General features: G+C 44.5%; 1 protein-coding gene across 5 annotated transcripts in view; it reads left to right on the top strand.

Annotated features, from left to right (window-relative positions):
• MYO3B (myosin IIIB) overlaps positions 1-23615 on the top strand; it is a 635651-nt gene that overhangs the window by 96183 nt on the left and 515853 nt on the right. For all 5 annotated transcript variants that reach the window (XM_073633937.1, XM_073633938.1, XM_073633935.1 and 2 more), the window contains exon 6: positions 20060-20136. In XM_073633937.1, coding sequence (XP_073490038.1) covers positions 20060-20136 — 77 coding nt within the window. The remainder of the gene's footprint in view (positions 1-20059; positions 20137-23615) is intronic.

The following is a 23615-nucleotide window of genomic DNA, read 5'->3' as shown; positions in this document are numbered from 1 at the left end:
GAGCCTAGAGAGAGGGGGTGCCACAGAAGGACAAGAAACTGTCAGTCATGTTCCCCTAGCTGCAGCATACTGCCAAGTTTGCTCCAGTGATGAGAAGGGAGCGGATGAAGAGGTCACTGACTGTACTTTTGTGCCTGAGGGGAGGAAAGTGAGGAGGAGGCACAACTCCAACGAGGCATGTCCTCTCGGGGGCAGCTTGAGGGCAGCCACCCTATTGCATCACATCGCAGAGCTCTGCAAGTGCAGGGTGCTGCTGACTCCCCGCTGACTTTTAAAAGTTCCTTGGTGTGGGCCTTTTTCGACACGTGTGCAGAAGATCGCACCTTTGCTGTTAGTGTGGCCAGAACAGCAGCTGCTTGAGCACCACATGCTTGACCAGACATATAACGACCTGCCATGCAGTCCATTGGAAACAGGACTTGAAAGACCCACATCATAGAAAAAGGTGGACTTCTCCTTGCTCCTCATCTGGGACCTGGGACCTGGGACCTACTATACCTCCAGTCGTCTCAAAAACCTGCACTGAGAGGAATGAGGGTATAGCAATAGGTGTCACAAGTACTTGCACCCAATCTGCTAGGACTACACCACCAATTGATTTTAGCAGGCAAATTTCCCCAGCCCAGTTGCTGAACCGTAAAAAGAAATTCGGTTCCAGCCATCCACATGCTCAGCGTCTAAATGCTAGCTTGACCAAATTGCTAGCACTACAACTGCTGCCTTTTCAGCTGGTAGACTCTGCCCCCTTTCGTAAATTTGTGGAATGTGCTGTAGCTCAGTGGCAGGTTCCAAAATGCCCTTTCTTTTCACGGAAGGCCATTCCGGCTCTCTATCGGCATGTGGTAGGCAATGTTTTGGCCTCGTTGGACAGGACGGTCAGCAGTAAGGTTCATATTACCGCTGACTCATGGTCCAGCAGGCATGGGCAGGGACATTACCTTTCCTTCACGGAGCACTGGGTAACTCTGCTGGCAGCTGGGAAGGATGCAGGACAGGGTTCAGTGTTTTTTGGAGCTTTTTCCACCACCACGCCTCCAAAAATGCTAGTGGTGATTCTGCCACAGCTCTCTCCCCCACCCCCTCCTCTTCTTCTTCCTCTATGGCCTCTTCTGCAGATTTGTCCTCTGAATCAGCAGCGCTCTGTAAGCGTTTGCTCCGAAAGCATTCGAGGGGCTACGCAAGCAGTCAGGCTAAAAGATGCCTTGCGGTGCTTGAATTGGTCTGCCTAAGTGACAGGAGCCACACTGGGGCAAAGATTCTGTCAGCTCTGCAGGGGCAGGCTCAGAGGTGGTTGACGCCACTCCTGCTTCAGCCAGGAATTGTTGTATGCAACAATGGCACCAACCTTCTCTCCGCCCTCCGACAGGGACACTTGACTCATGTTACATGTTTGGCACACGTCCTGAATTTGGTGGTGCAGTAGTTCTTGACAAGGTACCCAGGCTTACAAGATCTCCTGAGTCAGGCCAGAAAAGTCTGTGGTCATTTTTGCCGGTCATACAATGCCAGTGCTCTGCTGGCTGACATTCAAAGGGAATGCAACCTGCCCACCAACCGCCTCATTTTCGACATGCTCACCAGATGGAACTCAACATTGGCAATGCTGCAGTGGCTGCTCAAACAGCAGAGGGCCATCAATGAGTTCCTGAGCACCAGGACAGGGTCAGGGGAGCCTGGCTTTTTTTGACCACGCTAGTGGCTACTGATCAAGGATGCATGCACTGTCCTGTCACCATTTGAGGAGGCCACAAGGATGGTGAGCAACGACAATGCATGCATCAGTGACACTGTCCCACTAGTCTTCCTGCTGGAGCACACGCTTTGTGGAATCATTGACAGGGAACTTGAGGTAGAACAGCGGGAGGAAGAGAAGGACTTCCTTACCTCTCAAGGCCCTCTTTATCCAGATAGCAATCTTGATGATGCTAGCTTCCAACAATATTTTTGGTTTAGGGCACCACCACCACCCAAGGCCCAATTTTTTTGCCCCTGTTTGACAGGGGCATGTAATTCCAATTTTTGATAGAATATTTCACAGCAGGGCAGGTTCCTGCGCCCAACAAGAGTAACTGTGAGGGGTTACAGTGTTCTAGCACCACCAACACCTAAGGCTCAATTTTTCTGCAGAGTATATAGGGCAGGCTGTTTAGTATATATACTACTGTTCAGAGTATATAGTGCCTGGGGGACCCCCACGCCATTTGTTTTTTTATTTTGGTGCAGGGTTCCCCCTTAATATCCACTCCTTTTTTTTCAATTATTTTTATCTATATTGCTGGGATCCGACAATTCCTTTTCATCTGCGAGCAGTTTTAAATTACATTTTTTCCTTTAGAAATGTAATTTTGCTGTGGTACTAGGGGTGCGCATCTTCACTGGCCTCACAATTCGATTCGATTACGATTATCCGGTCCACGATTCACGATGCATCATGATTACTGCGCACGGTTTTCATCCAAAAAATTCAAGCAGTCAGAAGAACTAAATTTTCTAAATTTTATCTGTTCTTAAAAAAAGGAAAAACACTCCCTGCATGTAGCAAAGTGTAAACACAGCAGACAACTTAAAGAGGAGCTCCAGACTGCCCCGAAATGACTACATAAGATGGTCAGAGACTGCAGACAATAGTACAGGAGATGATCAGAGACTGCAGACATAGTACAGGAGATGATCAGAGACTGCAGACATGATACATGAGATGGTCAGAGACTGCAGACATGATACAAGAGTTGGTCAGAGACTGCAGACATGATACAAGAGATGGTCAGAGACTGCAGACATAATACAAGAGATGGTCAGAGACTGCAGACATGATACAAGAGATGGTCAGAGACTGCAGACATGATGCATGAGATGGTCAGAGATTGCAGACATGATACAAGAGATGATCAGAGACTGCAGACATGATACATGAGATGGTCAGAGACTGCAGACATGATACATGAGATGGTCAGAGACTGCAGACATGATACAAGAGTTGGTCAGAGACTGCAGACATGATACAAGAGATGGTCAGAGACTGCAGACATGATACAAGAGATGGTCAGAGACTGCAGACATGATGCAAGAGATAATGTATGTCTTTTTATTAATTATGGTTTATGTATGTCTTATTTTCTTAGCGACTGATTCACATCATAACAACTTCATTGATACTTTTTTTTTTGTATGATTTATGGTTTTGCTTATTACTGCCCCACACATGCAATGCATGGCTGTATATGTGGAGCAGTGATGAGAAAAACCAGCTTTCATACAAAAAAGGATATCAATTTCAAATCAATGAAGTTGTGATGTGAATCAATCAATAAGACAATAGACAAATGGCATACATAAACCATAATTAATGTTATGATATTGTATTGTTACATTGTTCAGTATTTCCATTAATAACACATCGCTTGTTTGTGATCACTAGGGAGATCAATCACAAATTGCTATGTGTATGATCACCAGATATGGGACGGGGGGATACAGATCAGGAACATGGAGTGTAATCAGAGGGAACCGAGTAATGGAAGTGTACAGTGTAGGGGTGACCGGAGCACTGGGGCGGAGGAGAAGAGATCACAAAGTAACAGAAGAAGCTCAGAACTTGTTTTGTGCCCCCCTTTGGGATTGAAAGTGGCACAGTCCTTCCCCCTCCTGTGTACACAGCGATCCTCACCCTCCGTTACACTCACCGGTATCATCCGCGGCGGCTGCAGTAAGCAGGGATAGCAAGACAGACACAAACACAGCAAATCCTATCCATGTTCCTCCGCGATCTTCACCCTGACCAAGAGTGCACAGCACGTGACACTGCCTATCAGCCCCGCCTATTAGTGACAAGGCCATTTGCTTCTTCCATTTTAACGTTTATCAACGCCCCCCCCGTAATCAGAGCCTTATAGACTCGCAGCACCAAGCTCAACGATGGGCAGCTGGGGATGACGCGGCTAACGCCCACGGCTCTTTCGGCTGCTTTCGGCTCAGTTAGAACTCGGAGGCAACGCATATAGCGGCGCGCGGGTGACGTCATCAGAAAATTGGTTATGCAAGGTTGTAGCACCCCTATGTGGTACTGTTATAAACATGGGAAAGATGCGCTACTTTACAGGCAGATTAAGGAGACCCCCAGGCACGATATTTAAAGGAATATTTCATTTTTATTATTTCATTTTAAGCATTATTAAAATCACTGCCTCTGAAAAAATGGCAGTTTTTAAAACTTTTTTTTGCATTCATACATGTCCCCTGGGGCAGGACTCGGGTCTCCAAACAATTTTTATGGCAATAACTTGCACATAAGCTTTTAAAAATGAGCACTTTTGATTTTTCACGTTCGCGTCCCATAGACTTTAACAGTATTCGTGTGTTTGCATGAATTTTTTGCCTGTTCACGTGTTCTGCTGCGAACTGAACCGGGGGTGTTCAGCTCATCCATAGCCCATACCGCTGACTCTCCATCCTCATATATAGCCTGTTGCTAGCTAGTACACTTTTGAATGTGCAGCTGACAGCATCCCGGCAATGAATAGCTCAATTAACATGCTTGCTCTTTTATTGCATTAAAAAAAAATATATATATATATATATATATATATATATTTATATATATGATATACTGTATACAAAGGGTAAATTAAGTATATACAGTCAGGTCCATAAATATTGGGACATCGACACAATTCTAATCGTTTTAGCTCTATACACCACCACACAATGGATTTCAAATGAAACAAACAAGATGTGCTTTAACTGCAGACTTTCAGCTTTAATTTGAGGGTATTTACATCCAAATCAGGTGAACGGTGTAGGAATTACAACAGTTTGTATATGTGCCTCCCACTTTTTTAAGGGACCAAAAGTAATGGGACAGATTAACAATCATCCATCAAACTTTCACATTTTAATACTTGGTTGCAAATCCTTTGCTGTCAATTACAGCCTGAAGTCTGGAACACATAGACATCACCAGACGCTGGGTTTCATCCCTGGTGATGCTCTGCTAGGCCTCTACTGCAATTGTCTTCAGTTCCTGCTTGTTCTTGGAGCATTTTCCCTTCAGTTTTGTCTTCAGCAAGTGAAATGCATGCTCAGTCGGATTCAGGTCAGGTGATTGACTTGGCCATTGCATAACATTCCACTTCTTTCCCTTAAAAAACTCTTTGGTTGCTTTCACAGTATGCTTCGGGTAATTGTCCATCTGCACTGTGAAGCGCCATCCAATGAGTTCTGAAGCATTTTGCTGAATATGAGCAGATAATATTGCCTGAAACACTTCAGAATTCATCCTGCTTATTTTGTCAGCAGTCACATCATCAATAAATACAAGAGAACCAGTTCCATTGGCAGCCATAAATGCCCACGCCATGACACTACCACCACCATGCTTCACTGATGAGGTGGTATGCTTTGGATCATGAGTAGTTCCTTTCCTTCTCAATACTCTTCTCTTCCCATCACTCTGGTATAAGTTGATCTTGGTCTCATCTGTCCATAGGGTGTTGTTCCAGAACCGTGAAGGCTTTTTTAGATGTTGTTTGGCAAACTCTAATCTGGCCTTCCTGTTTTTGAGGCTCACCAATGGTTTACATCTTGTGGTGAACCCTCTGTATTCACTCTGGTGAATCAACTGGTGAAGTCTTCTCTTGTTTGTTGACTTTGACACATATACACCTACCTCCTGGAGAGTGTTCTTGATCTTGCCAACTGTTGTGAAGGGTGTTTTCTTTACCAGGGAAAGAATTCTTTGGTCATCCACCACAGTTGTTTTCTATGGTCTTCCAGGTCTTTTGGTGTTTCAGAGCTCACCGGTGTGTTCTTTCTTTTTAAGGATGTTCCAAACAGTTGATTTGGCCACACCTAATGTTTTTGCTATCTCTCTGATGGGTTTGTTTTGTTTTTTTCAGCCTAATGATGGCTTGCTTCACTGATAGTGACAGCTCTTTGGATCTCATATTGAGAGTTGACAGCAACAGATTCCAAATGCAAATACCACACTTGAAATGAACTCTGGACCTTGAATCTGCTCCTTGTAAATGGGATAATAAGAGAATAACACACACCTGGCCATGGAACAGCTGAACAGCCAATTGTCCCCATTACTTTTGGTCCCTTAAAAAGTGGGAGGCGCATATACAAACTGTTGTAATTCCTACACCGTTCACCTGATTTGGATGTAAATATCCTCAAATTAATGCTGAAAGTCTGCAGTTAAAGCACATCTTTTTTGTTTCATTTCAAATCCATTGTGGTGGTGTATAGAGCCAAAAATATTAGAATTGTGTCGATGTCCCAATATTTATGGACCTGACTGTACGTATAAGTACATCACCATTAAAGGTGCTATTGACATGAAATGTTCACCACATATTGGTAACAACCCATGCAATCCATACGTACAAAGAAACCAAAACAAGTAAGTTCAGAAATTAAGTTACGTGTAATAAAATGAAATGACACAGGGAAAAAGTATTGAACACATGAAGAAAGGGAGGTGCAAAAAGGCATGGAAAGCCAAGTCACCAGCTGATATCTAACAGTAATTAGAAAGCAATCCTGCCCCTTGTCAGTGTAAATTAATATCAGCTGGTTCAGTCTCAACTGAAAGCCTATAAAAAGGTGTCTCATTACCAAAGTGTCACACAAGAAACATCTCATGATGGGTAAAAGGTAAACATGTGCATTCGTTTTCGTCCGAATGCATTTTCGTCCGAATTTCAGGTATTTTCGTTATCGTTTTAACAAACGATAACGAAAGTGCAGAATCCGAAAAACGAAAGATCCGACACAAACAAATGCTTTATTTTCATTTTTGTTGCTACAACAGTTTGACATAGATAGGAGATTCAACATGATGCTGACAATAACAATCTGTGTCTATCGAACCTGTGGTCGAATGTGCCTAACCTTAACTCTATTAGTCCAAGATTATTCTACATAGAGAGAAAAGATCCGACATAGAAAGAAAAGATTCGACATAGAGAGAAAAGATCGCTGCTGGAATTGGGTGGGGGAAGTAAAATAAAAATAATGATGATGATGAATGTTATTGGCCGATTGTAACCAAAGAGGAGGAGCAGTAAAATAGCTAGAACTAAGTACACACGTACAGCCAACTTACTTTCACTTACGATTGCTAGCAGAGAGAGACACACGCACTGAATCATTTCAGAAGACAGTCAATCTTAGCTGGTCCGTTTGTCAGAGAACCTGAATTATTTAGCAATTAAGCATAAGCACAGCAGCAGAACAATAGTGAAGCAAGCTACAGTTCAACTTAACTTTTTCATAATAATCTGCTGCTATTGTGTTAGTGTTATGAACTTGATAGTGATACTAGTGGTGCTAGTGTTGTGATAGCCTCAGAGGCTGCCCGTGTTGTGGGGGGGGATTTATTATTATAGATTCTATATTATAGATTGAGATTCTATATAGATTCTACATACCCTATCTTGTTACCTGTCTGATCAGTGATCACTATCACCAGTCCATTTTCTGTTTGAACTATATACATTCAACATGAACGATAAAGATTCGAGAAAGCAGCGAAAAACATACAAACGTTGAATCTTTGGCTTATGGTGTCTGTCGAAAGTTCTAAGAAGATTCGACGGAGCAGCTAAACTATACGGCGTTGTACAGTTTAGCTGCTCCGTCGAATCTTCTTTGAACATTCGACAGACACCATAAGCCTTCAATGACAGATTCGACCTTAATTAATTTGGATTTTTGGACGAATGCAATTTTTAACGAAAAACAAAATAAATAAAAACAAATTTCAGGAGTAACTAAACATATATATTATCTCACAAAAATGAGTACACTCCTCACATTTTTGTAAATATTTTATTATATCTTTTCATATGACAACACTGAAGAAATCACACTTTGCTACAATGTAAATTAGTGCGTGTACAGCTTGTATAACAGTGTAAATTTGCTGTCCCCTCAAAATAACTCAACACACAGCCATTAATGTCTAAACCGTTGGCAACAAAAGTGAGTACACCCCTAAGTGAAAATGTCCAAATTGGGCCCAATTAGCCATTTTAACTCCCCGATGTCATGTGACTCGTTAGTGTTACAAGGTCTCAGGTGTGAATGGGGAGCAGGTGTTAAATTTGGTGTTATCGCTCTCACTCTCTCATACTGGTCACTGGAAGTTCAACATGGCACCTCATGGTAAAAAACTCTCCGAGGATCTGAAAAAAATTGTTGCTCTACATAAAGATGGCCTAGGCTATAAGAAGATTTCCAAGACCCTGAAACTGAGCTTCAGCACGATGGCCAAGACCATACATCGGTTTAACAGGACATGTTCACTCAGAACAGACCTCGCCATGGTCGCCCAAAGAAGTTGAGTGCATGTGCTCAGCGTCATATCCAGAGGTTGTCTTTGGGAAATAAACATATGAGTGCTGCCAGCATTGCTGCAGAGGTTGAAGGGGTGGGGGGGTCAGACTGTCAGTGCTCAGACCATACGCTACACAATGCATCAAGTTGGTCTGCATGGCTGTCGTCCCAGAAGGAAGCCTCTTCTAAAGATGCAAAAGAAACCCGCAAACAGTTTGCTGAAGACAAGCAGACTAAGGACATGGATTACTGGAACCATGTCCTGTGGTCTGATGAGACCCAGATAAACTTATTTTGTTACGATGGTGTCAAGTGTGTGTGGCGGCAAGCAGTTGAGGAGTACAAAGACAAGTGTGTCTTGCCTACAGTCAAACGTGGTGGTGGGAGTGTCATGGTCTGGGGCTGCATAAGTGCTGCTGTCACTGGGGAGCTACAGTTCATTGGGGGATCTATGAATGCCAACATGCACTGTGACATACTGAAACAGGGCATTATCCCCTCCCTTGGGTCACGGGGCACTATTCCAACCTGATAACGACCAGGGCTTTTTTTCTCATAGAAAAGGTGCAGGAACTCACCCTCTCTGTCCAACTCTCTGCCCCAACCATGGCCAAACCCCGCCCCCAGCCACACCCAAACCCCCAGCCACACCTTCCTTAGAGGAGAGATTTACAGCGGCACCAAATTGATCACATAAGGCAAATTCCCCAAAATCCCCCCCAGCTCTCCTCATCACAAATCCCCTCCTAGCTCTCCTCTCATCACAAAGCCCCCCAGCTCTCCTCCACCTCCACACACATACTTTCCCAGCTCCCATTTCATCACAAGTTGCCCCCAGCTCTTCTCTGTGTACAATACTCTCCCCTCTGCTAAACGCACACAAACTTTACCTCTCTGCACATATTCCCCCTCCCCCACACACTTTCACAGTGCATTCCTCTCTGAATGAACTCAAAAATACCCCACCCCAACATCCCCCAAGCATAAATCCTTCTCCCAGTACAAATTCTCTCCCCCAAATCTCCCCTTCTAGCACATGTTCTCCATTCTGGAACAATTCCTCTCCCCTTGTCCTCATTCCTCCAAGCCCCTCTTACACAAGTCCTCTCCCTAGTTCCATCACATATCTTCCCACCTAAATCCCCCCTGCCAGTACAAACTTTCCCCCCACAAACACAAATCCTTTCCCCCTGTCTAATACAAATTCAAACCTTCATACTGTCCCAGTTTTAATGGGCCTTTCCTGAGATTTAAACAAAATCCCAGTGTCCCATGAATCCGGGCTGAGTCCTGGAGCCCAGTGCTTTAACAAATTCTGGCACTAGGCTCCACTAACTTGTCAAGCAGGAGCTAGTGTGGACCTCCAAGGTAAATATCCTCAATCTCTCGGGGTCCCAGATGCCATGATCATGCCCTCTGTGAGAAGGAGAATATCTGGGGGGAGAGGGCTAGAGCTGGAAGGAGGGGGCGCTAGTGCTAGAAGGAGGGGGGGGACTAGTGCTGGAAGGGGGAGGGGGGAGAGGGCTAGTGCTGGAAGGAGGGGGGGGCTAGTGCTGGAAGGAGGGGGGACTAGTGCTGGAAGGTGGAGGGGGAGAGGGCTAGTCCTGGAAGGAGGGGGGGCTAGTGCTGGAAGGGGGAGAGGGCTAGAGCTGGAAGGGGGGAGAGGGCTAGTGCTGAGAGGGCTAGAGCTGGAAGGGGGGGAGGGCTAGTGCTGGGAGGGGGGAGAGGGCTAGTGCTGAAAGGGGGGGTGGAGAGGGCTAGTGCTGGAAGGGGGGGAGAGGGCTAGTGCTGGAAGGGGGGGAGAGGGCTAGTGCTGGAAGGGGGGGAGAGGGCTAGTGCTGGAAGGGGGGGAGAGGGCTAGTGCTGGAAGGGGGGGAGGGCTAGTGCTGGATGGGGTGGGAGAGGGCTAGTGCTGGAAGGGGGAGGGGGAGAGGGCTAGTGCTGAGAGGGCTAGAGCTGGAAGGGGGGAGAGGGCTAGTGCTGGAAGGGAGGGCAGAGGGCTAGTGCTGGAAGGAGGGGGGAGGGCTAGTGCTGAGAGGGCTAGAGCTGGAAGGGAGGAGAGGGCTAGTGCTGGAAGGGGGGGGAGAGGGCTAGTGCTGGAAGGGGGGGAGAGGGCTAGTGCTGGAAGGGGGGGAGGGCTAGTGCAGGAAGTGGGTGAGAGAGGGCTAGTGCTGGAAGGGGTGGGAGAGGGCTAGTGCTGGAAGGGGTGGGAGAGGGCTAGTGCTGGAAGGGGTGGGAGAGGGCTAGTGCTGGAAGGGGGGTGAGAGGGCTAGTGCTGGAAGGGGGGGTGAGAGGGCTAGTGCTGGAAGGGGGGGAGAGGGCTAGTGCTGGAAAGGGGGGGGCTAGTGCTGGAAGGGGGGAGAGGGCTAGTGCTGGAAGGGGGGAGAGGGCTAGTGCTGGAAGGGGGGGAGAGGGCTAGTGCGGGGAGGGGGGAGAGGGCTAGTGCTGGGAGGGGGGAGAGGGCTAGTGCTGGGAGGGGGGAGAGGGCTAGTGCTGGAAGGGGGAGGGGGGAGAGGGCTAGTGCTGGAAGGGGGGGGAGGGGGGAGAGGGCTAGTGCTGGGAGGGGGGAGAGGGCTAGTGCTGGGAGGGGGGAGAGGACTAGTGCTGGAAGGGGGGAGGGGGGAGAGGGCTAGTGCTGGAAGGGAGAGGGCTAGTGCTGGAAGGAGGGGGGAGAGGGCTAGTGCTGGAAGGGGGGAGGGGGGAGAGGGCTAGTGCTGGAAGGGGGGGTTGGAAATGTGCTGGGCGGAGAGGGGGGCTAGTGCTGGAAGATGGGGTGGAAATGTGCTGAGTGAGACGGGGGATAGTGCTGGAAGGGGGTGGGCTAGTGCTGGAAGGGGGGGTTGGAAATGTGCTGGGGGAGAGGGGAGCTAGTGCTGGAAGGGGCTGTCATGTTTCAAAATGAATCCCACACTGATTTCCGGCATATTTCTTTTCTCATACCAAAGCACATATCCTCCTAATCCTCCAAGTGTGCATCGTTTTAGTTTTCTCCTTCCCAATCCCAGCCATTCTCCCCCTCCTCCTCCCTGTCTATCTATAAAGCATAGAAAAGTTTGTACAGACCTGAAGTCAGCGCGTGTTCCTGCTCCCCCTCCTCTTGTGTGTGTATACAGGGCTGAATGAGAAGGAGGAGGGGGAGGAGACAGCTTCGTTCTGCAGTGTGTGAGTGAAACAGGCTGCTGCAGGGACGGGAGACATGAATCTGATGATCGTGCAGACATGTCACTCCCAGGAGAGGAGAGGGCTGCCAGAGGTACCGGTGAGTTCCAGCTGAAAAAAAGCCCTGATAATGACCCCAAACACACCTCCAAGACAACCACTACTTTGCTAAAGAAGCTGAGGGTAAAGGTGATCTACTGGCCAAGCATGTCTCCAGACCTAAACCCTATTGAGCATCTGTGGGGCATCCTCAAACAGAAGGTGGAGAAGCGCAAGGTCTCTAACATCCACCATCTTCGGGATGTCATCATGGAGAAGTGGAAGAGGACTCCAGTGGCAACCTGTGACGCTCTGGTGAACTCCAGGCCCAAGAGGGATAAGGCAGTGCTGGAAAATAATGGTGGCCACACAAAATATTGACACTTTGGGCCCAATTTGGACATTTTCACTTAGGGGTGTACTCACTTTTGTTGCCAGCGGTTTAGATATATATATATATATATATATAGTTACTCTGCCTCCCTGATTAACAGCTGTTAGGCAGTAGTTCACTGATTATGTCCAGATAGACCTGTCTGGTAAACTTGCATTGACAGAGATGGGAAAGCAGAAGCAATGTGTAGCATTACGTAAAAGCAAGGCAGCGCTTGCATATGTAATGAATATATATATCTACCCCCATGCACATATAATTCGTTTTCCTAGGATTTTACAACAGACCTTGTTACTTTTTGTTATACCTCTGTTTCAGCAGTTGGAATGTTTCTCCTACCTGCATATGAAATGTACAGGTACTGACTGCATCCAGAGCAGACGTGAAATTGACTGATTACTGGCTGTGTTCAGTGATGTACTGATAGTAATAGAAGTCCCTGGTAACCTTGGGAATGTCATTTCACAATAGAACAACTATCCTCTGGCAACCTATAGGAGCAGTGCACATCTAACACCTGTCACCTGCTAAGCCAGCGTCCTGCTGTGATGTGAATGGCTTTGTGTGTATAAATACCTCCTGACCTGTGTTTCTCCCCGTGATCAGATTGCATTTTTGGCAAGCGTGGGGGGCCTATAAATAGAAAATAGTAATGAAAAGTGTGTTTACAGTCTAGCCAGTTCTATTGAATACTGTAATGTTCAGTAATCTTATGAACTGCAAAGCATCCTTATTTGCATTCTTCATTTCATCATCTAAATTCCTTTATGTATCCAAACTCAGGGGAAATTATTTTTTTTTACAAGACATCAGTGATGGGGGTTACACATAAGCTGTCATTGCTGATGTCCCTGGCTGTCACATTGATCCTCTGACTCAGAACAATAATGCAGACAATGGTATTTTAGTTCTCAGTGCTGATTGTTTTTGATGTAGAGTTCTTGGCACTAAGAACATGTATAAATCCCACACCTCACCTAAGTGCCCCTACAGTGGGAAAAATCATTTTTTGATCATTATTTGATCCCCTGCAGATTTTTATAAACTTATAAAGTAAAGAAATGAAGGGTAATTTTTTATCATACACTAGGTGTATTTTAAATGATAGAGACAGAATATCAACCAAAAATCCAGAAAAACACATACCGGTATTACAAATGTTATAAATTGAGTTGCAATTCAGTGAGTAAAATAAGTATTTAATCTCCAAGCAAAACATGACTTAGTAAGCACAGAGGTAAGACATTTCTTGCAGTTGGTTATCACGTTTGCACACATCTCAGATACACTCTTCTTTACAGATCTTCTCTAAATCCTTAAAGGGTAAGTTCACCTTTACAGAAAAATCTGTAAGGTGAAATTAGACAGGACCCCCACCTCACCCCCCTCCGTCCCGCTGACCTGCATGGCGGCGAACGCCTGTTCTGAGCCCCGGTATAGCCGCCTCACAGCTCCGGCGCTTAGAAATCCCCAGAGCTTAATCTTCCAATTGTACCCCATCATGAGGGATGTTTAGGAGCATTCTAATTGGTCGGCGCCATCACATGGGCGGCGCCAACCAATCAGAACCCGCGTAGCCTGTCCTCTCAGCGGGGAAGAAGAAGAAGAGAGAAAGCTGAGAGGATTTCTAAGCGCCGGAGCCATGAGGCGGCTATACTGGGGCTTAGAACGGTGATTGCCACCATGCAGGTCAGCGGGACAGGGGGGGGGGACGGGGGGGGGGGGGGGGGTGAGGTTGGGGTCCTGTGTAAGTTCACCTTACAGACTTTTCTGAGGTTTTTTGGCTGTCACTTGGCAACTCAAAGTTTCAGCTCCCTCCATACATTTTCTATAGGATTAAGGTCTGGAGACTGGCTAGGCTACTCCATGACCTTAATGTGCTTCTTCTTGAGCCACTCCTTTGTTGCCTTGGCGGTATGTTTTGGGTCTCGGTCATGCTGGAAGACCTATCCACTACCCATCTTCAGTGTTTTGGCTGAGGGAAGAAGGTTCTCATCCAAGAATGTTTACAATACATGGCCCCATCCATTGGCCCCTCAATGCGGCAAAGTCCTTAAGTAAAGAAACAGATCCATAGCATAATGTTTCCACCTCCGTGCTTGACGGTAGGGATGGTATTCTTAGGGCCATAGTCAGCATTCTTCTTCCTCCAAACACAGGGAGCCGAGTTAATGCCAAAGAGCAAAATTTTGGTCTCATCTGACCACAGCACCTTCTCCCAATCCTTCTCTGAATCATTTAGATGTTCGTTGGCAAACTTCAGATGGGCCTGTAAATGTGCCTTCTTGAGAAGTGGGGACCTCGTGGGCATTGCAGGATTTCAATCCATGGCAACCATTCTGTTACCAATGGTTTGTTTAGTGACTGTGGTCCCAACTCCCTTGAGATTGTTCACAACCTCTTCCTGTGTAGTTCTGGGCTGATCTTTGACTTTTCTCATGATCATCTTTGCCCCATAAGGCGGAAACTTGCATGGAGCTCCAGACTGAGGGCGATTGATGGTTATTTTATGTTTCTTCCATGTGCAAATAATTGCTCCAACAGTTGTCTCCTTCTCACCAATCTTCTGCTGATGGCCCTATAGCTCATTCCAGCCTTGTGTAGGTCTACAATCTTGTCCCAGATGTTCTTTGACAGCTCTTTGGTCTTGACCATGATGGTGAGGTTTGAATGGAAGAAAGAGATTCTGTGGACAGGTGTCTTTAATAAACATAACAGGTTGTCCTTAGGAGCACCTTCTTAAATTGACAAGACTAATCTGTGTACCACATGAGCACATACTGTAACCAGTCTGTGGGAGTCAGAATTATTGTTGATTGGTAGGGGATCAAATACTTATTTTACTTACTGAACTGCAACTCAATTTATAACCTTTGTTTCAAGTGTTTTTGTCTCGATTTTTGGTTGACATTCTGTCTCTATCATTTAAATACACCTATGATAACAATTATAGACTCCCTGGACAGGTAAGTGTCCTTTTTAAAAGTCAGCAGCTACAGTGTTTTGCGGCTGGAACTCTGCTTTAACAATAATTAACACCACCAACCATGTAATGGATTTGAAGGATTAACAAATGAGGCAGACCTCCTGTCCCAATAGGATGGAATTATGTAATTACAAGGGGGTGGTATAGAATTTCAAACCTCCCACCCTGTTTTGGACAATCAATGTTTGCCTTGCACATTTCATGGCAATTTGATTAAGGTGACTAACTTTGCTGTGTGGCTAAATATAAATGTTGGGGTTTACTCCCAACCCTAATTAGAACTGATGAAGCAGCTTGGTTAAGCTACTAAGCATCTTCAACATCACATAACAAGTCCGGCTGAAGTTGACTAACTACAACTAGCTATACCATGATCTGGAAATATAAGAAACTTCACAGACATTTGGCAATTTTTAGTCATGTATTACATGTTTATTTGTAAAAAAGATTAGCTACAAGCACAAAAACACACATAAAAGATACGTTTAGAAAAAAAACAGTTAAAGTAAAACTCACAAAAAATCATTATAGTTTCCCAATAACATCCCCTATCCATCACAATCTTCTTACTCAATCATTAACGCACGCTAACGTTTACTAAAACATTTACACGCATAAACTCACCATAAGACTTAAATTTAGGCAAATGCCCTGTACACACGGTCGGACATTGATCGGACATTCCGACAACAAAATCCATGGATTTTTTCCGACGGCTGTTGGCTCAAACTTGTCTTGCATACACAAGGTCACACAAAGTTGTCGGAAAATCCGATCGTTCTAAACGCGGTGACGTAAAACACGTACGTCGGGACTATAAACAGGGCAGTAGCCAATAGCTTTCCTCTCTTAATTTATTCTGAGCATGCGTGGCACTTTGTGCGTCGGATTTGTGTACACCCGATCGGAATTTCCGACAACGGATTTTGTTGTCGGAAGATTTTATAGCAAGCTCTCAAACTTTGTGTGTTGGAAATTCCGATGGAAAATGTGTGATGGAGCCCACACACGGTCGGAATATCCGACAACAAGGTCCTATCACACATTTTCCATTGGAAAATCTGACCGTGTGTACAGGGCATTACAGCGGGGACGGAAAGTATTCAAACCCTCTTAAATTTTTCACTCTTTGTTATATTGCAGCCATTTGCTAAAATCATTTAAGTTCAGTTTTTCCTCATTAATGTACACACAACACCCCATATTGACAGAAAAACACAGAATTGTTGACATTTTTGCAGATTTATTAAAAAAGAAAAACTGAACTATCACATGGTCCTAAGTATTCAGACCCTTTGCTGTGACACTCATATATTTAACTCAGGTGCTGTCCATTTCTTCTGATCATGCTTGAGATGGTTCTACACCTTCATTTGAGTCCCGCTGTGTTTGATTATACTGATTGGACTTTATTAGGAAAGCCACACACCTGTCTATATAAGACCTTACAGCTCACAGTGCATGTCAGAGCAAATGAGAATCATGAGGTCAAAGGAACTGCCTGAAAAGCTCAGAGACAGAATTTTGGCAAGGCACAGATCTGGCCAAGGTTTCATAAAAAATTTCTGCTGCACTTAAGGTTCCTAAGAGCACAGTGGCCTGCATAATCCTTAAATGGAAGACGTTTGGGACGACCAGAACCCTTCCTAGAGCTGGCCGTCCAGCCAAACTGAGCTATTGGGGGAGAAGAGCCTTGGTGAGAGGGGTAAAGAAGAACCCAAAGATCACTGTGGCTGAGCTCCAGAGATGCAGTCGGGAAATGGGAGAAAGTTGTAGAAAGTCAACCATCACTGCAGCCCTCTACCAGTCAGGGCTTTATGGCAGAGTGGCCTGACGGAAGCCTCTCCTCAATGCAAGACACATGAAAGCCTGCATGGAGTTTGCTAAAAAAACACCTGAAGGACTCCAAGATGGTGAGAAATAAGATTCTCTGGTCTGATGAGACCAAGTTAGAACTATTTGGCCTTAATTCTAAGCGGTATGTGTGGAGAAAACCAGGCACTGCTCATCACCTGTCCAATACAGTCCCCTCAGTGAAGCATGGTGGTGGCAGCATCATGCTGTGGGGGTGTTTTTCAGCTGCAGGGACAGGACGACTGGTTGCAATCGAGGGAAAGATGAATGCGGCCAAGTACAGGGATATCCTGGATGAAAACCTTCTCCAGAGTGCTCAGGACCTTAGACTGGGCCAAAGGTTTACCTTCCAACAAGACAATGACCCTAAGCACACAACTAAAATAACGAAGGAGTGGCTTCACAACTCCGTGACTGTTTTTGAATGGCCCAGCCAGAGCCCTGACTTAAACTCAATTGAGCATCTCTGGAGAGACCTAAAAATGGCTGTCCACCAATGTTTACCATCCAACCTGACAGAACTGGAGAGGATCTGCAAGGAGGAATGGCAGAGGATCCCCAAATCCAGGTGTGAAAAAACTTGTTGCATCTTTCCCAAAAAGACTCATGGCTGTATTAGATCAAAAGGGTGCTTCTACTAAATACTGAGCAAAGGGTCTGAATATTTAGGACCATGGGATAGTTCAGTTTTTCTTTTTTAATAAATCTGCAAAAATATGGGGTGCTGTGTGTGCATTAATGAGGAAAAAAATGAACTTAAATGATTTTAGCAAATGGCTGCAATATAACAAAGAGTGAAAAATTTAAGGGGGTCTGAATACTTTCCGTTCCCACTGTAAATCAAACCCTTAACAAAACCCTTAAATGAGTCCTTAAGACTAAACCCCCCAGCTTTGACCAATGTGCATATGTATATTTCATATCTGTGGGGCCACTGAGCAGGCTGATAACTACTGTAGTAGTCAGTGCTACTACAGTGATAGCCACAGTCTTCTGTGTCCTGTGACAAGTGTCTTCTCTGCACACTGACCACAGGGAGTCAGTCACTCAGCACTGCCGCCATTTACAGAATGTGTTCGCAATCACACTGAGAGTGTGCTCTCTACAATGGATCCAGTTGTGGTGAGAGCTTAACTTACAGTTTTATGCTGCGTACATATGATCGCACATTCCGACAACAAAAAATCAATATCCAACAAAAAACTTGTCTTGCATACACACGGTCACACAAATCTTGTCGGAAATTCCGAACGTCAAGAACGTGGTGACGTACAACACGTACAATGAGCCGAGAAAAATGAAGTTCAATAGCCAGTGCTGCTCTTCCGCTTGATTCCGAGCATGCGTGGAACTTTGTGCGTCAGAATTGTGTACACACGATCGGAATTTACAACAACGGATGTTGTTGTCGGAAAATTTGAGAACCAGCTCTCAAATTTTGTGTGACGGAAATTCTGATGGAAAATGTCCGCTGGAGCGCACACACGGTCAGAATTTCCGACAACAAGCTCCCATCGAACATATTCCGTCGGAAAATCCGACCGTGTGTTTGGGGCATTAGTAGCTTGGCGAACAGTGACTCAATCCAAATGACATCCTGGAGATTGCAGAAAGCTTTAAACCAAAATCTTGTGCAGATCATACCAGATGAACATTAGATCAAAAAATCATAGCAGGAAAGATTTACTAAAACTGATGAACAAAGAATCTGGTGCAGCTGTGCATAGTAGCCAATCAGTTTCTAACTTTAGCTTGTTAAATTGAGCTTTGACAACAAAACCTGGAAGCTGATTGGTTTCTATGCTGAACCAGATTTTGCACTCCAGTTTTAGCAAATCCCCCCCCCCCACACACATTGTGTAGAAACTATATAGAGCATCCCTATTACTACAGAGTGAGGTACAGTACACCCAGAGAAGCGACTGGCCCCAGGTGATGCACAGAGTTGAAACAAATCCTCCTACATAAGTTATTCTGTTGATCTGCAGTCTTCTCTTCTCTACAGCTTTCAGAAAGCTAGGGGTAGAGAGCTCAGTGAGAAGAGCTCTGAGAGCTAATTGGAGGGATTTTTCTCTTGCTGTCAGGAAAGCTTGTCAGAAGTGACTAATGCATATAGTACACACTATAGAGGGATATGCTTTATTCATATTTCATGTCAGAGGTTTACAACCAGTTTAAGGCCCCTTTCACGCTGGGGTGGTGGGTGCGTCGGCGGTAGAACGCCGCTTTTTTTAGCAGCGCTTTACCGTAAATTTCACGTCGCTATTCGGCCGCTAGCGGGGAGCTTTTACCCCCCGCTAGTGGCCAAGAAAGGGTTAAAACCACCACAAAGCTGCTGTGCTGGCGGTATAGCTGCACTGTCCCATTGATTTCAATGGGCAGGAGCGGCTCCTTCACCACTCCAAAGATGCTGCTTGCAGAAGTTTTTTTAACGTCCTGCAAGCGCACCGCTCCAGTGTGAAAGCACTCGGGCTTTCATAATGGAGAGACAGGAGCGGCTCTTTACAGGCGCTATGCAGGCGCTATTTTTAGCACTGTGGCGCCTGTAAAGCGCCTCAGTGTGAAAGGGGTCTAATGGATACAAAGTGTTCTCTGATGAAAAGATGAAGAGGAAGGCTTTTGACTTCATGGTCTACACTTTGCCCAATCAGAAAATAGTAAGGGGGCCATCTGTATAAGAGCCCCCCTACATGGGATTACAGTGGTCATTTAAATTCTCCCACTTTGCTTTTACAAGGTATTTATTTTAGGTGTTATGGTTCCTTTAAGGGCTTTTTTTTAGCTTTGAGTAGAATGAAATATCTGTCAAGTTTTACTGCTCTTTTTGTCCCCATTGGAGGGATCTCTTCTCCCTTCCTGTCTGTTTGACAGACACCAGACAGAAAATGGGATATTTCCCATAAATAGTATAAAATAATTTTTTTTCAGCATAAAATTTCAGGAAAGTTTACAAAACGTGGTCAGGTTTTAGTACTGTCTGATTCCCAATTGGTGTGATTCCACTAATTCCTGTCAAGGTGACAGGTGTCAAAGCAGAAACTGAAGGGGAGTCTACCTAGCAGAGATGCAGGCAATATTTACAACTGGGTTATCCAAAACTAAAATAGAAAGTGTTGAGGGCTTTATATATTGTATACAGTATACTATAAACATGTATATCTCACATAGATTAGGACCACCTCAAATGATATCTCATGTTCCACAATTGCTTGTTGCTCAGGTAGAAGTAGATTCTACAAGCAAATCACTGGTCTAATAATTTGTTATTTTTTACTTTTATATGACAGGGGTCTCAGCTCAGCTTACCAGTGCACGTCTCCGCAGAAATACATCTGTGGGCACACCTTTCTGGATGGCACCAGAGGTATGATTTTTTTCTCATATTATCTTTTTTACTGCAGAAATGCTATATAATATGTTTTAGCACTGTGTGGATGCATATACAGTTAGGTCCATATATATTTGGACACAGGCACAATTTTAATACTTTTGATTCTGTATGCCACCAGAATCAAATTAAAATGAAACAATCCAAATGAATTTGAAGTGCAGATTTTCAGCTTTAATTCAAGGGGTTGAACATAAATATCAAGTACAAATTTTAGGAACTGCAACCATTTTTATACACAGACCCTCATTTCAGGGGATCAAATGTAATTGGACAAATTAATATAATCATAAATAAAATGTTCATTTTTAATATTTTGTTGTGAATCCTTTACTGGCAATGACTGCCTGAAGTCTGTAACCCATGGACATTACCAACGACTGTGTTTCCTCCTTTCTGATGCTTTGCCAGGCTCTAACTGCAAGAGAGTGCAAAATCTGGTGCAGCTGTGCATTGTGGCCAATCAGCTTCTAACTTCAGCTTGTTCAATTAAGCTTTGACTATAAAACAAGGAAGCTGATTGGTTTCTATGCACAGCTGCACCAGCTTCATGTAATAATTTCATGTTTCCTTAAAGTGGAAGTAAACCCTCCTATTGTTTTCAGCCAAGGAAGCTGCCATCTTGGCCTCTGTTTAGTCTTCAACTGCCATGATGCTGCACATGTGATCAATTATGACACCAGCAATTGGATGATTTGACAGTTTGGTTGAGAACACAATCAATTTGACAGTTAGCATTCCCGCATCCCGGGAATGTAATAGTTTTTTGAAACTGTTAAATCGATGGGATTACCGTACTTCTGCATTAACTTTAAAGAGCCTTTTTGTTGCTAAATTTAACCTTGAATGTCTAGAAATAAAAAAAGAGGGATGGTAAACATGCAAAAAGAATTCAAAATGTGTAAATTTTGAGGCTTGGCGCTGTTGGCCCATGGATGTTGCTATGGTAAATACAGCCATGAGCAGGACATATAACTAGTTCTTGTAGGTATAGTACAACAACTCCAAATGAGTAAAATATATTCATTTATATCATGATATTTTTTGTTGTGAGTTGAAGCAAACATTTTGCATCAGAATATAGCACGGTAATGTTTTAATTTTTCGGATTTTTTTGTTTTCTTTATTTATTAATTTTTAAAATAGTCTATATATTTTCCTATTTGATAGGTCCATAGTGGTCTTTACAGACAGATTATTTATCCTATCTTTGTATGGATATTATTGTACAGGTAGTGCACTGACTAAATGGTCTCCACCTTAGTGTTGGGATTATGGACTCAATTTTATCTAGGAACAATCTGTGGAGCATTTGGGTAATTAGTTGTGTTTGTGTGGGTTCCCCACACAACTTGAAAGGATATAGGTGGGTTAACTGGTAACTTTCTTAAGTGGCTGCATCTAAATTTCCTGTAAGGAAGAAAGACCTAGCAACCTACTTTAGAATAAAAAAGTCAGACCGGGCATCATGGCAGGTCAGTCCTCCTTAGTGCTGAAGGACACTTTACATCAAAGCTATCAAAGAGCTAAGTCACCAGTGAAACCCATTGAGGGCAGGTGAGAACTAAACAGATTCCACCTCTCAGATGTTGGATGCTTTATCTTCCTTTAATTTCTTAAAGGATCGCCATGACTGAATGTTGACCTAACAGCCTTATATAGGCAGACTAGTCCCTCAGCTGGTACTAGTAGTACTAAGGTCCACAAAGTTCCCCACTGGATTTTTTACAAGAAACCCTTCTGCCAATTGCCAGAACTCCAATATTCCCATTCCATGCCTGTATACTTATAAAATAGTTTAGCCTAATGAGGATATTTATATTTTTTCGTATTTGCATTCACTGATCCTTTTTATCAAACCAAATTTCGAATGACCCGTACAAGAATGATTTAGTTATTTCTTGATTGTGTGCAGACATCTGGCATTTTAATGGTTAATAAGCCATTGTTTTATCCTTGAAAGGCTAGCCCAGGCCCACCTGTTTCCTCCCTGCTCTATTTCCTTTCATGTTTCCTTCAATGTAGTCTTTGAACATAGTGTGCACCCTGTGTATCGGATGATGTTGCAAGAGGATAATTGCAGCACATTACGGGACTTTTCTCCTGCCACTCATCAGCCTAATTCACAGGTCTGCTAACTGCACCATGGGATTCAAGGTCAGCTTCAGGTTAATAGCTCCATGCTGTTTACCTTTACTCACTATTTATCTAAAATTAGACCCAATCATTTGGGCATATTGTATGTGCACTCAGTCAGCATGTAAATTATAAAGTTTAGTAACAAGTTCACCCTTATAGAACAAAACTCTGTAATAGAAAGTGTTTGCAGGAAAAGTCATCTATATCAACATCCCCTAAATGATGGACAGAGATTGCAGGGGATCCCTGTGCAGTAAAAAATGTTTGAATTCTGGCTTGAGTTTGTCATCACTGTCCATAGTTAGGAGGATGGTGAGGATTCATGCTTAACCTACAGTATGTTTCTCAGTATGTTACAATTACCTTTACAGTATGTCCCAGTAATTACAGATCCCAATATCATGTATAAAATAAATGTGTAATACAGGTAACAGAAAGGCATTTATTTTATACTTGGATGACTATTATAGCCAGATGCTTGGCTATAGGGAGTGAGTTAAATAGTCTGCAGCGGCGCTTTACACTATTACTGAACAGTTATGCTGGATTCAATCACATTGCCACATTGCCAGCAGCAAGGGGAGCGGGCAAGTCAAAAGAGTTTCTTATGCTGTGTATACACGGGCGGACTTTTCGGCATCAAAGGTCCGACGGTCTTTCCGACGGACTTTCGACTGACTTTTGATGGACTTTCGAACAAACGGACTTGGCTACACACGATCACACCAAAGTCCGACGGATACGTACGCGATGACATACGACCGGACTAAAATGAGGAAGTTGATAGCCAGTAGCCAATAGCTGCCCTAGCGTCAGTTTTCGTCCGTCGGACTAGCATACAGACAAGCGGATTTCTCGATAGGAACTGAGTCCGGCGGAGTTCCGGCGGAAAGATTTGAAACATGTTCCAAATCTAAAGTCCGTCTGTTTTTCGACCGGAAAAGTCCACTGCAGGTCCGATGAGGCCCACACACGGTCGAATTGTCCGACGGATTCGTTCCGTCGGACCAGTCTGGTCGAAAAGTCCGCCCGTGTATACACGGCATTAGACTTCTATCCTGGCTACAGTGGAAGGTGTGATTTGAAGTTTGGGAGGGGGGCCAGACTTTGGACTTCTATGACCATTGGACTACAGCTCCCAGGTGGATACAATGATGGGAGGGTGGAAAGAGGCTGATTTTCCCGAGCTGCTGATCGACCAGCGGTGGTCTTTGCTGCGAGCAATATGAGCGAGCACATCTTTCTGTCTGGGTGCGTGCCCACCTCATACAATCAGCCTGAATGGTGAACAAGGCCCTTTGCATTGGGGCAGAGAG

Source organism: Aquarana catesbeiana, linkage group LG06 (assembly GCF_042186555.1).
Source record: "Aquarana catesbeiana isolate 2022-GZ linkage group LG06, ASM4218655v1, whole genome shotgun sequence".
In the NCBI taxonomy this organism is placed as follows: Eukaryota; Metazoa; Chordata; class Amphibia; order Anura; family Ranidae; genus Aquarana; species Aquarana catesbeiana.
This window is presented reverse-complemented; position numbering and strand designations above follow the sequence as displayed.